At 43.5% G+C, this 12985-nt stretch overlaps 1 protein-coding gene across 2 annotated transcripts; it reads left to right on the top strand.

Moving 5' to 3' along the window:
• Positions 1–1235: 1235 nt before the first annotated feature.
• Positions 1236–9893, top strand: LOC149300849 (transcription factor Sp4-like). Of its 2 annotated transcripts, XM_089484921.1 has the most exons (6): positions 1236–1259; positions 2221–2292; positions 2575–4126; positions 7281–7509; positions 9247–9446; positions 9646–9893. In XM_089484921.1, exons 2-6 carry the CDS (start codon positions 2224–2226, stop codon positions 9891–9893), a joined length of 2298 nt encoding a protein of 765 aa, XP_089341047.1. In that variant the 5' UTR covers positions 1236–1259; positions 2221–2223. The 2 variants fall into 2 exon arrangements, with proteins under 2 accessions (XP_089341047.1, XP_089341046.1); XM_089484920.1 differs by lacking the exon at positions 1236–1259 and having other exon boundaries at positions 2194–2292.
• Positions 9894–12985: the final 3092 nt, after the last annotated feature.

Below are 12985 nucleotides of genomic sequence, written 5' to 3'. Positions count from 1 at the left end.
CAGCACTGCCGTGACTTACTTTTGGGATTATATCACACTCGTTTTTCTGTTGTATCATTTCACGTAGAGAATTCGAGCATGCGCAACCTTTAAAACATTTTTTGTAGTAAATTCTCAGATTTTTAATTTCATCGGTAGATTATTACAAATGATTATCCTTTATGTGAAATATTGTTGTGCTATTCCTACATCCATAATGACATTTTATTTAAAATACATGTATATATTTATCAGCGGAAGCTCATGTGCCGCTGACAGGTTGCCAGGAGCTTGTCATGTCTCGGTGGGTCAGGCTGACACATCAGGATGTTTATCAGTGTCCAGGGTTACACGAGGAGAGGGAGGCAATAAAGGAAGGCAACTCCCTCTTCTACCACCCCCTGATCTGCCCTACTCCCACTGTTGACAACTGGCCCGCCTTAGCCAGTCCTCCCTGAGAGGACCATACACACCTCTCCCCGCCTGCCCATCTCCACAGAGATCCTTCCAGAGTCCCTAACCATGGAGGAGGAGAGCCGGGCCTGCGTCACAGCCTAAAACTACAACTCCCATAATACCTTGCGGAAGAGCACTTCCCAGCCAATCAGCGGCGCGATAAATATAATCTAATAGATTCTTATATTGGTCAAACTACTCAGTAGAGTTTTCTGAATCACAGTTATCTAATTATTATTATTGCCCCGGCCTCTCACACCAGCAGACTGAAACCGCACTAGATTATTCTAATTATAAAGGGAAACACAGTATTATATTTATATATACACATTATTACTAGATATGAAGGGGCATTATTACATATGCTGCAGTATATGGTGCAGAGCGGTGAGGCTGTATAACATGTAAACGCAAATACATTATAATATAACTTAAGTTTCCACGCAAAATAAACGGGCAATGACCGTGACACGAGAGAACGCAGTTAAATCCACTGCGGTGCCCTCCCCTCCTGGTAGTGGAGAGAGAGGGAGGGGCCAGACTGCGCCACCGCCGCCCAGCTCCCTCTGTCTGAGGGAGGGGGAAGAGGAGGAGCAAGGGGAGGAGACACAGCCAGCGGCTGCTAGAAAATAAAAATAATAAAATAAAAATTTACCCCCATACGGCAGGTGTGGAGATATATAATAATACATAGCGATCTAATACACGGTGCGCTACACGCGCCAAGAAGATACACAACTATAATAATAATAATATACACGGAGACGCGAGAGAAGAGGAAAGAAGCCGCGACGGAGGAGGAGGACCAGGGCTCGGCCGCCATCGCTGCGAGAGGTAAAACCGCTAGGTAAGCTATGGCGAGGAGGGAAAGAGGAGGATCACGGGGAGGAGGCCTCGGAGGGGGAAGAGATGTTGGGGAGGAGAGGGGCTGGATGGAGGCGATATATCCCGTGGCGGGATGGGGGAGGTGGGGGATAGGGGTGTCCGCTGGTGCCGCCCCGGCTCCCCCCCCTCCCTTTCTCCCCGGGGCTGTCAATCAGGGGCCCCGGCTGCGGGGTAGAGACAGAGTTACTACGCCACAGCCCCCTTCTCCAGCCATCCAGCCACCACCGCCATTCGTACAGGGAGAGAGCCAGGCCCCCCATCCCTCCTCCTCCAGCATCCTGCCTCCCTCAGCCTCTGCGACCGGCCTTTTTATCCACCCCCGTCCCATCCCCTAGCCTCTTCCCTACCTCCTGATTATCAGTGCCACGAATAAGTACCATCATTAATTCACCATGAGCGGTACGTAACCACCCCCCTCCCCTTTCTTCTCATCCCCCTTTTACTCCCTCTCAGGACCATGTCTCCCACCTCCTTCAGATGTCCTGCTTTAATCTCCCCCTCTATCACGCCCTAGAACCCCCCACTGGGTGACAGCCCCCTGTGGGGTGTGACTGTACCCGCTGGGTCGGCTTTAAGAGCTTGACATGTGTCTAGGTGTAGGATGTAAATATTACTCCAGGCATTGGGATACAGGGATGGGGGTGCTCAGGACCTCTATGGGGGTGTAGTTAAATATTTAGATTTTTTTGGGGGGGCTGTTAAATTAAAGACACAGTATTTTTTTAATCATATGTTAATATAAAAGAAAAAAAAAATCCTAACACCCAGAAGAGTTAAAGGTTCCTGCCCACTGCTTATCTGACGGGTAGTAGGGAACATCTGCTGCCAGCTGTGCATTAGGCTGGCATTTAAAGACATATGTTAAATGTCGTGTTATTCTTTTCAGATCAGACAGACGAGAGTATGGCGAGTGAAGGCGGAAAAATAAACGAAACGGAAACCAAAAAAAAGGGTAAAAGTTCGGGTTCCCAGGTAACTTGGCGTTTGACGTTCACCGGGGGCGCGGGGTCTTGTCTGTTGTAGGTAGGGTTGCGCTTGTTAGGCGATTATTTGTATCGCAGAATCGGGTTTTATTGAAGAGAACGTTTCTATAACTGTTTCCTGTGTCGCTCGTCATAGAAGCAGTTATAAGGATAGAGTGTAGATTTCTCAGAATGCAACCACTTCCTGTTAAAGGGCTGATGCGATAGAATTATCAGGGGTGGACACAGCCATTTTCTCTCTAAACATGCCCATTTCTTTCTCTGCGGTTAGGACTCTCAGCCTTCTCCTCTTGCCTTGCTGGCTGCCACCTGCAGTAAAATAGGGACAACGGGTGAAAACCAAGGTGCTGGACAGCAGCAGATCATTTTAGATCCCAACCAAGGTTTAGTGCAACTTCAAAACCAACCACAGCAGTTGGAGCTCGTGACAACTCAGCTGGCTGGCAGTGCTTGGCAGATTGTAGCTGCCGCTCCTCCTGTTTCAAAAGAAAACAACATCTCCCAGCAAGCCATTTCCATTGCTGCAAGTACAGCAACCTCTTCCAGTAACAACAATGAAAATACATCGCCTGCAAAAAGCAAATCTACCAATTCAGCATCTGCCCCAGGGCAGTTCCAGGTTATCCAAGTGCAGACGCCAGGTGGTAATGTACAGTATCAAGTCATTCCTCAGATCCAGACTGTAGATGGTCAGCACATTCAGATTGGCCCTGGAAACACCGCTGCTCTTCAAGATCTGCAAGGACAAATACAGTTTATTCCTGCTGGTAACAACCAGGCAATCATTACAGCGGCTGGTAATAGAACAACATCTGGGAATATTATTGCACAAAACCTGGCAAATCAAACTGTTCCAGTACAGATTCGACCAGGAGTTTCTATACCGTTACAACTGCAAACCATCCCTGGTGCTCCTGCTCAAGTAGTTACTACCTTGCCAATAAACATTGGCGGAGTGACTCTAGCTCTGCCTGTGATAAACAGTGTTCCTGCTGGAGGAGGTTCAGCACAAATAGTTCAGCCTACTGATGGTGGGGTTTCCAATGGAAATCAGCTGGTGTCCACACCCATCACAACTTCGTCCATCAGTACCCTGCCAGATTCTCCCTCCTCCTCCTCTTCTCCAACGTGCACAACCACTGTGTCTACAACTCTCACTAGCAGCGATACACTTGTCAGCTCTGCTGAAACAGGCCAATATGCAAGCACGCCGGCAAGCGGTGAACGTGCCCCAGAGGAATCTCCAGCATCTGCTACGGATTCTGAATCCCAGAGCAGCAGTCAGCTTCAGACAAATGGGATTCAGAGTGTGTCCGATCAGTCAAATTCCCTCCAGCAGGTGCAGATTGTGGGCCAGCCTGTTTTACAGCAAATACAGATCCAGCAGCCCCATCAGCAGATTATACAAGCCATACCCCAGTCTTTTCAGCTTCAGTCAGGTCAAACCATCCAGGCACTTCAACAGCTTCAAAATGTTCAGCTTCAAGCACTTAGCCCAAACCAGGTTCTTATTAGGGCCCCAACATTAACCCCGTCTGGTCAGATCAGCTGGCAGACTGTGCAGGTTCAGAATATTCAAAGCCTTCAGAATTTACAAGTCCAAAACCCCGGACTGCAGCAACAATTAACCTTAACACCAGTGTCTACCAGCAGTGGTACCACGATAGCCCAAATTGCACCGGTTACAGTTGCTGGTACACCAATAACTCTTAATGCGGCCCACTTTACCTCTGTGCCTAATCTGCAGACAGTGAGTGTTGCAAATCTTGGGGCGGCAGGAGTTCAAGTCCAAGGAGTTCCAGTTACAATCACAAGTGTTGGAGGTAACTTTTTAATATTTTAGAATTATGGTGTTTTGGTTTTTTTGCTGGGTAGGGCAACCCCAATTCTCCAGCTGTTGTTGGATGACTAAACCGAAGTCGGCCATGACATTTGGTCTCAGTTCTAGAAGAAGGAAAAAGACAGGTCTGGGCCCAGGGCAGGTTCTTTTTTTGTTCTCTGAAGAAATAAGGAAGTTTTCAGTAAACCTTAGAAGGGATTTAGTGTAATAAACATAAACCCAATGAACTTGGGTTCAAATAATTACTTCTAATTTATTTACTAAATATTTATTGCATATTATAATCAGAGTTGGTGTCTATAGGTTCATTTCTGAAATACTACCTGGTCCTCATCCCACCGTTTTTTTGTATTTTTTTTATTTGTTCTTTTGCTCTCAGGCCCCTTTGAGATACCGTATTGGCTCCAAGTCTTTAAAGTGGGGGTGCGGCCTATATTCCGGGCGTCGGGCAGGCAGCGGGGTTAGGATACAGATCCCCCGCAGCGGTGCAGGGGACCTGCATCCTACTCCCCGATACGCTCAGACAGCCTCCCCTGCCAGCACTTTCCACGGAGGGGGCCCCCACACGGGAGTTTGTCTAAGTGCATCGTGCGGATGGTCACCGGCTGCGGAGGTTGTTTACCCGCATCGCCGCAGCCGGTGACCGTCCGCACGATGCGTTTTACCTCTGCCCCCCCCCCCGACTTACCAGAGCAGACTCCCGGGTGTCTTGCGGGGCCGGCGGGGGACATCTACGCAATACGCGTATACAACTTCCGGTGCCGGCACATCAGCTGAGTGCCGGCACCGGAAGTTGTATACGCGTATTGCGTAGATGTCCCCCGCCGGCCCCGCAAGACACTCGGGAGTCTACTCTGGTAAGTCGGGGGGGGGGGGAGAGTGGCAGCATATCTCGAGGGGGGAGGAGGACAGTGGCAGCATATCTCGGGGGTGGGGGGGGACAGTGGCAGCATATCTCGGGGGGGGGGAGACAGAGTGGCAGCATGTTTTTGTGGTGCTTTTTTAAAGAAAAAAACTTTCTTTAAAAAAGCACCAAACTTTTAGGGGGCGGCCTATATACGGGGGCGGCCTATATCCGAGCCAATACGGTATTTTCTTTTTAAGAAAAAACACGTGCATTATTCCAGGGGTGTCCAAGTTTTTTCTGCAGAGGGACACTTCATCAGAAAAGTATGTGTGTGTGTGGGCTGCACTCATTTTTCACTGAGAGAAAATATGGCCTTTTAGCTTTATAATGCATATTAATACAGGGTTAACTGTATTTAAAAAAAAAAAAAAAAGCAGTGGAAAAGTTTTATTGATCAACTTTTATAACACACACATCAGCACAGGCTCTGCCACACCGACACCCTTACACACACACACACCAGGACAGGCTCTGCCACGCCGACACCCAAACATGCACACACCAGGACAGGATCTGCCACACTGACACCCAAACACACACACACACACACACACCAGGACAGTCTCTGCCACACCAACACCCAAACACACACAGACCAGGACAGGCTCTGTCACACTGACACCCAAACACACATACACCAGGACAGGCTCTACCACACCGACACCCAAACACACACACCAGGACAGGCTCTGCCACACCGACAGCCAAACACACACACTAGGACCGGCTCTGCCACACGGACACCCAAACACGCGCACCAGGGCAGGCTCTGCCAGACTGACACCCAAACACACATACACCAGGACAGGCTCTGCCACACCGACAGCCAAACACACACACCAGGACAGGCTCTGCCACACCGACAGCCAAACACACACACCAGGACAGGCTCTGCCACGCCCACAGCCAAACACACACACCAGGACAGGCTCTGCCACGCCAACAGCCAAACACACACACCAGGACAGGCTCTACCACACTGACAGCCAAACACACACACCAGGACAGGCTCTACCACACCGACACCCAAACACACACCAGGACAGGCTCGCCACACCGACACCCAAATATGCACACACCAGGACAGACTCTGCTACACCAACACCCAAACACACACACCAGGACAGGCTCTGCCGCACTGTAGCATAAAAAATGTATTTTCTACACTGCTTTGTCATTAACTGCCCCTTTAGTATTTTTGCTCCCTTGTGTATTGATGCCCCAGCCCGGCCCCCTTTAATATTGATTAATGTACCCCCCACACAACCTTGTGTATTGCCCCCATTTGTGTATTGATGCCCCCACCCTTTTTGTATTGGCTAATGTAATACCCAACCACCCTCTTGTTTATTGATGCCACCCCCCCTATTGATTTTGTAATGCCACCCCCCTTTTGTATTATTTTATTTTTGTCCCAAGGGAATTTCCCCCCCCCCCCCGAATATGGGTCCACTTTCCTATAACCCCCAACTATTTTTCTGGTAATACTTACATTTTTGTGTTCCCCCCCCCCCCCCCCCGCTGTCTTCCGATGTGATGATCCTCTCCCTGTCAGGAGGAACTCTTCTGTGAGCCTGCCCCCTTGAATGTCACGTCTTAAAAGGGGCAGCACGGTGTGTACACGCCAGCCACTTAGGCGGCCGGCGGAGGTGGTCTTACAGCCGCACGAGGGCTGCTTTGAAATCAGAGTTTAGAGGGGTTAATCAGGGTCCTGTGTATGTATTTGCTCTCTTTCCCTACTCCACAGCAATCTGCTATGCATTAGATGTGCTCCATCACGTTCCATTGATATTAATGGGAGTTCTTTCCTGCCAGTGATTCGCTGCTTCAAGCAACCCACGTGAACAGCGTAGGGTGCAGTACGCAAGCTGCAGTATTTAACCAATGTAACATTGTTTCCTTCTTTTTCTGAGTATCAAATCATATTAAAGTACTTGCAAAGGGACCTTAGAGTCAGAAAGCCCCATATCCCATGACAATATTTTCTGTCCCATCCCAGAATGTGGAAATAAGCAAAGATGCATTTTTTTCTTTTGATCACATAAGTATCTATATTAACCTTTTATTTGCAAGCCATGCTCTTTCGATTAATTGTGGGATTCCAGGGGTTAACATGCACTTAAACTAGCTCTATGCCATAGCAAGCTGTGTGTATACCTAGTGGAGTATTGAAAAGGATGATCCATAGAATCTTTACTTATTACAGTTTAACTTTTTACTTCTTACACAGGTCAACAGCAAGGATCAGATGGAGTAAAAGTGCAACAAGCTACAATAGCTCCGGTTACCGTGGCGGTTGGAGGTATTGCCAATGCAACCATCGGCGCAGTCAGTCCAGACCAAATAACTCAGGTGCAGCTCCAGCAGTCCCAACCATCTTCTGATCAAGAGGTGCAGACCGGCAAGAGGTTAAGAAGAGTGGCGTGTTCCTGTCCTAACTGCAGGGAAGGGGAGGGACGGTAAGTAAATAGGATCTTCTTCTAATCCCAATATTCCTTAAATACACATTCATTGGGAATTAGCCTGAATCTCTTTGCTTTAAGTGTTAAATGAAATCTGATAATACTGTAATGTATGCAAAGTATTCTGTTTTAAACATGCATTTAGCTTTTTGCCTATTGGTCCAGAAATCAGAGCTCCTCTTCTAATGGTAAAGTGTATCAGAGCAGTGCTGAAATTGTCAGTTGGGACACCTCCCAACGCATACACTCATTATCTCATGACTTCTCGACAAGCGTCTGCTAGAACAAACAGTACGGCAAAAACGTAGAGGGAACATAGTAATTTATGTTGAATAAACAACCTGAATCCATCAAGTTCAACCTCTCTACCCATCCTTCCAGCCACTTTTTGCCACTTACGGAAAAAGATACCTTCTCCTTGGATCAGTACGCACTAAAGTATTAATGTGTAATGTGTAGGTATGCAGATTGGTGGTATATTTCTTACAAATTTCACGTGTTATGAAGCGCTCATTCCTATATTGCTTCTCCTACATGAGGAAAGGAGCTGGCATTAGGCATCGGCTGGCCTGGGGGGAAGGAGGTATTTTCTCCCCAGACCGCTACATTTTCTCGATCCAGGGACGTTTGCCGAGGCATTATGCGTCCAAGCAGGGCCTGCCCGTCATGATTCTTGACAACAGGCCAGCCCTCTCTGAGAGGCGATGCAAAATCCCATTAGTGTGCTTAGGGAATAAACCCATGAAATCACAGCATGTTACCTGGTCTCTAATTGGAAAATGAAAATTCATATATAGGGAAAATAAGTGGGAGTGACAGCTTTAAAGGAAAGAGTGACATAAGAGTCGGTCATTGAGTAATACAACGTCAATTAAAACCAAGGAAATTTTGCAGGAAGTATAATTGACACCAGATGAAAAAAATGACTGTTTCATTTTCTTTAATAATAAACACTAAATGCTTAATGACACGATGCGTGGATAGATTACTATGCATAAATGTATTGTTTATACAGAACGGTACAGCAAACAGCAGAATATAATTGATTTGAGAAGTGTTTCCACCGTGGAACTAGCGTTATCACCCTAGTCACTTGCCAGGTCACACACGGTTGAGGTTGATGCTAAAGCAGGTTGTTAAGACTAAGGTGCGTCTCTATCTTCTGACTGACTGTGCTTAAAAAAAAATAAATAAAAAAGCAGTTTATCATTGTAAAGTGGAAAAATAAAACAATATATACGCTATAAAACTAGGTCTTTAGCAACTTCAGTTTCAATTCCTATTTATTGTACCAAGGCAATTTAAAGTTCTAGGAACCGATATGTACAGCATTGTCGACTTTTCCTAATCCAGCACCTGCCATTTTATGTATCGGATGCACTTTTAATGAATCTGTCACTTTGCACAGATATATAAACGGTTATCTTAGGATCTCAATCATTGACTGGTAGCGGCAAAGATGTTGAATGTTTGAAATTGTGTACATATATGTAAATTGTGTAATTTATAAAATATTAAATGAATAAAAATGATTTATGAAAAAAGACTAAGGTGTGTCTGTTCCCCCATTATCCATTTGGGTAATACTTGATACCCGTTTATTACTGACATTTTTTGCATTAGTCATTGGAGGTTGTGTCCTGTATTCCCTGTATGTGCGTTGTTTTAGGTTCTCTAGATTTCTGTGAATGGGACAAGGTGCCTGTAAAATCACTATTTTATGTCTTTCTTCAGAGGCAGCAGCGAACCTGGGAAAAAGAAACAGCACGTCTGTCATATCGAGGGCTGTGGTAAAGTTTACGGAAAGACGTCTCACCTCCGAGCCCACCTGCGCTGGCACACCGGAGAAAGGCCTTTTGTGTGCAACTGGATATTTTGTGGCAAAAGGTTTACGAGGAGCGATGAGTTACAGAGGCACCGAAGGACCCACACTGGTAAGTTGTGTTTGTTGGTGGTGTGTGTGTGTGTGTGTGTATAAAAGATATATAAATGGATAGATTAAGCGGTTTAATCTGACCAGGGATGACTAGGCCAACACCTAGGGTGCCAGATCTGAGGGAGCAGCAGCCTCTGGGATGCTTTATTAATGATCCATTAGATCTAATCTACTTCTTTTGTTTACTGAAAATGCAGGAGAAAAAAGATTTGAGTGTCCTGAATGCTCCAAGCGATTTATGAGAAGCGATCATCTTTCAAAGCATGTGAAAACCCATCAGAACAAGAAAGGAGGTGGCACAGCACTGGCCATTGTTACTTCTGGAGACCTGGATTCATCTGTCACAGGAGTCCTTGGGTCGCCACGAATTGTCACAGTGGCAGCCATCTCTCAAGATTCAAACCCAGCAACCCCAAATGTTTCCACAAACATTGATGAATTTTGAAATGCATTTCAACGGAGACTTATTCCGCTGCACTTAATGTATGTAATCTGCAGGAGAGTGAAAGTCTGTAGAGTGGATTCCGGGAGAGATACCATGTTTTAAATTTTTTTACTATTCCACACAAAGCGGGAATTGGCATGACACTGTGAACAATAGCCATTGTTTTCTAACATTAGGCAATATGTTTAAAATGCAAATATCATGTATATTCTACATTTTGTAACAGCAATTAGCGTCTCAAAATTTTAACTTTTTCTCATTCCTTTCTTCCCAAACAAAAGAAGAAATGGACGTATCACAAGAAGATTTGTGATCAACTTAGTACCATGACTGCTACAAACTTCTGATTTGTAAAAAAGGTCACGATCAACCAATATTTATAGAAAACACAATGAATCTGCAATCATCTTTACAAAGAAATAATGTTTTATATGGATTATTTAGTATTTTATGTTTGAGTATGGTTAAGGAAGTTATAGATAAAATGTTAACTTTCGGCAGGGTACATATAATTACATACTATGGATTTCCTCCTAGCCCCTTCCATACATATGGATATAAAATCATGTAAATATTGGTAATGCCCCTCAAACTGCGAGACAAACATTATGAAGCTTAATGTTTTTTACTGCGGCCAATTCTTTACACATTCCACTGTGTGATTCCTGATTTATTTTGTATCACTCTTTAGTACTGACTAAGTGTTGCAGATGTGCAAACCAGATTGGAAGAAGGGAGAATGCGCTAAAAATGCTGTGCGCAGCTCTAGAGGATATTTTCTGGGCCGATTAAGTGGTGATATGTCAAACATCCATGGAGATGCGCATTAGACGATCTCTTTGCTAGTTGCGTCCTACCATTTGCTTCCTAGGAAATGTACCCGTTAAATTCCTCCAGTGGTACAGTGCTCGCATTTTACATTGCGTTACATGTGTAAAGACGCATCTACTGGAGGCTCATGTGGTGTCTGTGCAAGTATTTCTGTCACCCCCTTTGTAAATTCTCTCTAAATATGCTTTCAGCCTATGAGCAGCAGTGTGTGCCTACCTGACATGCGTAGATTTGTATACATTAGATGTGTTTATGTGTGCATACGTGTGTGTGTGTATGTGTATATGTATGTATGTGTATATATATATATATATATATATATATATATATATATATATATATATATATATATACACACACACACTACCATTCAAAAGTTTGGGGTCGCTTATAAATGTCCTTGCTGGAAGATCTTCATAGGCGTACAGATGCCCATTATCACTCCTGTGTTTCAATGGCAAATTGTGTTCACTAATCCAAGTTTAAGTTTAAAAGGATAATTATGTTACTATTACAAATGTCCTTGTTTTCCATGAAAACAGCTAAGTGACCTCAAACTATTATATGGATACATGTGTGTGTATTGCTTGCACTCAGAAGAATGTCACATGACATTTTGGCTGTATCCATTGGTATCCTCCTACACTATAAACTGTCAACCAGGCTGTGGGCATCATTAAATGTTAATAAACTATAAGCACTTAGTATATTGCAGCTGCACGGAAAGAAGAACGTTTCGAGTAAGAATCCATTACTGTGAGAAGCACAAAATGCATATATAAGTGTTAATTTAATGGGTTTTTTTTACATAAAAACCAATAGGAGTGGGTTTTGCAGTTGCTTTTTTTTGTTTGTTTTTTTAAAGCATCTGGTCGCTAACCATTTTCAGGTCAGGCAAATTTTAATTCTGAATGCTGCACGTTCTCTGTTGTGGAAGGATAAAGAAGATATTCTGGTTTCCCTGTTATATGATTGTTTAATATTGTGGTGTCAGGTCTCCAGTCAACACCAATTCTGACACAGTTAAAAGTGTCTGTGTGTGTTTGTATTTCAACACGTGTTTGTGTTTGTGTGTGTGTGTATATGTGTATATATATATATATATATATATATATATGCACACACACTTCTATATATGAGCTATTTTAATTGTCCAGTTAATGTATGTTGTGTTTATTATTTGTGTAATAGAATTTTTATTATTATTATTATTTCTAATTTACATCTGATCTCTTGTTAAATAAGAAATGTGTACAACGTATAGATCAGAGCCAATTAACTATTGGAAATGTAATTTATTTTTGATGGAAAGTCACCATTATGTCACTAAACTCAGGACAGTCCTGTTTATACCCTGGCTTTTAATCTTGCATATATATTTCACTTATTAGGTGTAAATATTATGGAACATAATATAAGCTCATCATACCTGTGCATGTATATGTAAATATACATATATACACCTCTTAGGTTTTTTTTTTCTGCTTGGTTTAAAAAAAAAAAACTAGTTTAAAGCACTTAGCTAGATTTTGTTATTTCCAGAAGCAGTCAAGTCTCTTTGCTTGCGTTGCTAATATTTGTTAATATTTCATGCACAGTGGCTCTTTCATCATGTACGATATTAATGTTACAGTTTTATTCAATAGAAAGAAATGGAAAGTTAACGATCTCAACCAAGTTATTAAAGCAGTTACATATTTTACGTTACTTTGATTATCTTCTGTGGCTTCTCTATTCGCAGCAACCTGTCTGGTATCAGAAAGAATTTATAAATATATTGAAGCAGGACTGTGGCAAAAAAAAGAGTATAAATCTATTTCTGTTCTAAAATTAGATATTCTTTGAGGATTTTTTGGGGGGAGGGGGGTTCTCTTCAAACCTGGCTCAGTGTTTCTTTTTTGTGTAAAAAGGGTTTCCATATGATAATCACGTGATAACAGTTGTGCTTTAATGTCGCTCTTCATCCATATGCCATTGTTAGTTCATATTTACCATGTGAGGATTTCTGCGTTCTGCATCTTCTTCTTTTTTTTTTTTTTGTCTTCTTAAAAAATATTAGATGTGGACGTGCTACAAGTTACATTAGAGGTTTAAATTATTTATCTGATTCTGATTTAGGATGAGAGAATTGGTTTTTTGAAATGTGAGAAAGCATGTTAGGTCTAACTTCTTTTATTGCAACAATATTTCTATAGAATATTGATGCCTTGTGTTAAGGTGTGAGAGAGCGCTTCAAAATATATGCACCATAACAGAGTATG

This window comes from Sceloporus occidentalis, unplaced genomic scaffold, assembly GCF_023333645.1.
Source record: "Sceloporus occidentalis isolate IW3139 unplaced genomic scaffold, rSceOcc1.0.p SCAF_23, whole genome shotgun sequence".
Taxonomy (NCBI): domain Eukaryota; kingdom Metazoa; phylum Chordata; class Lepidosauria; order Squamata; family Phrynosomatidae; genus Sceloporus; species Sceloporus occidentalis.
The sequence above is the reverse complement of the archived record's forward strand: the minus strand, read 5'-3'. Positions and strand labels throughout refer to the sequence as shown.

Coding starts and splice junctions, on each gene's coding strand:
- LOC149300849 (XM_089484921.1), top strand. CDS start 2,224: ATGGCGAGTGAAGGCGGAAAAATAAACGAAACGGAAACCAAAAAAAAG. Junction 2,293..2,574: donor GTAAAAGTTCGGGTTCCCAG/GTAACTTGGCGT, acceptor CTCTGCGGTTAG/GACTCTCAGCCTTCTCCTCT. Junction 7,510..9,246: donor TGCAGGGAAGGGGAGGGACG/GTAAGTAAATAG, acceptor GTCTTTCTTCAG/AGGCAGCAGCGAACCTGGGA.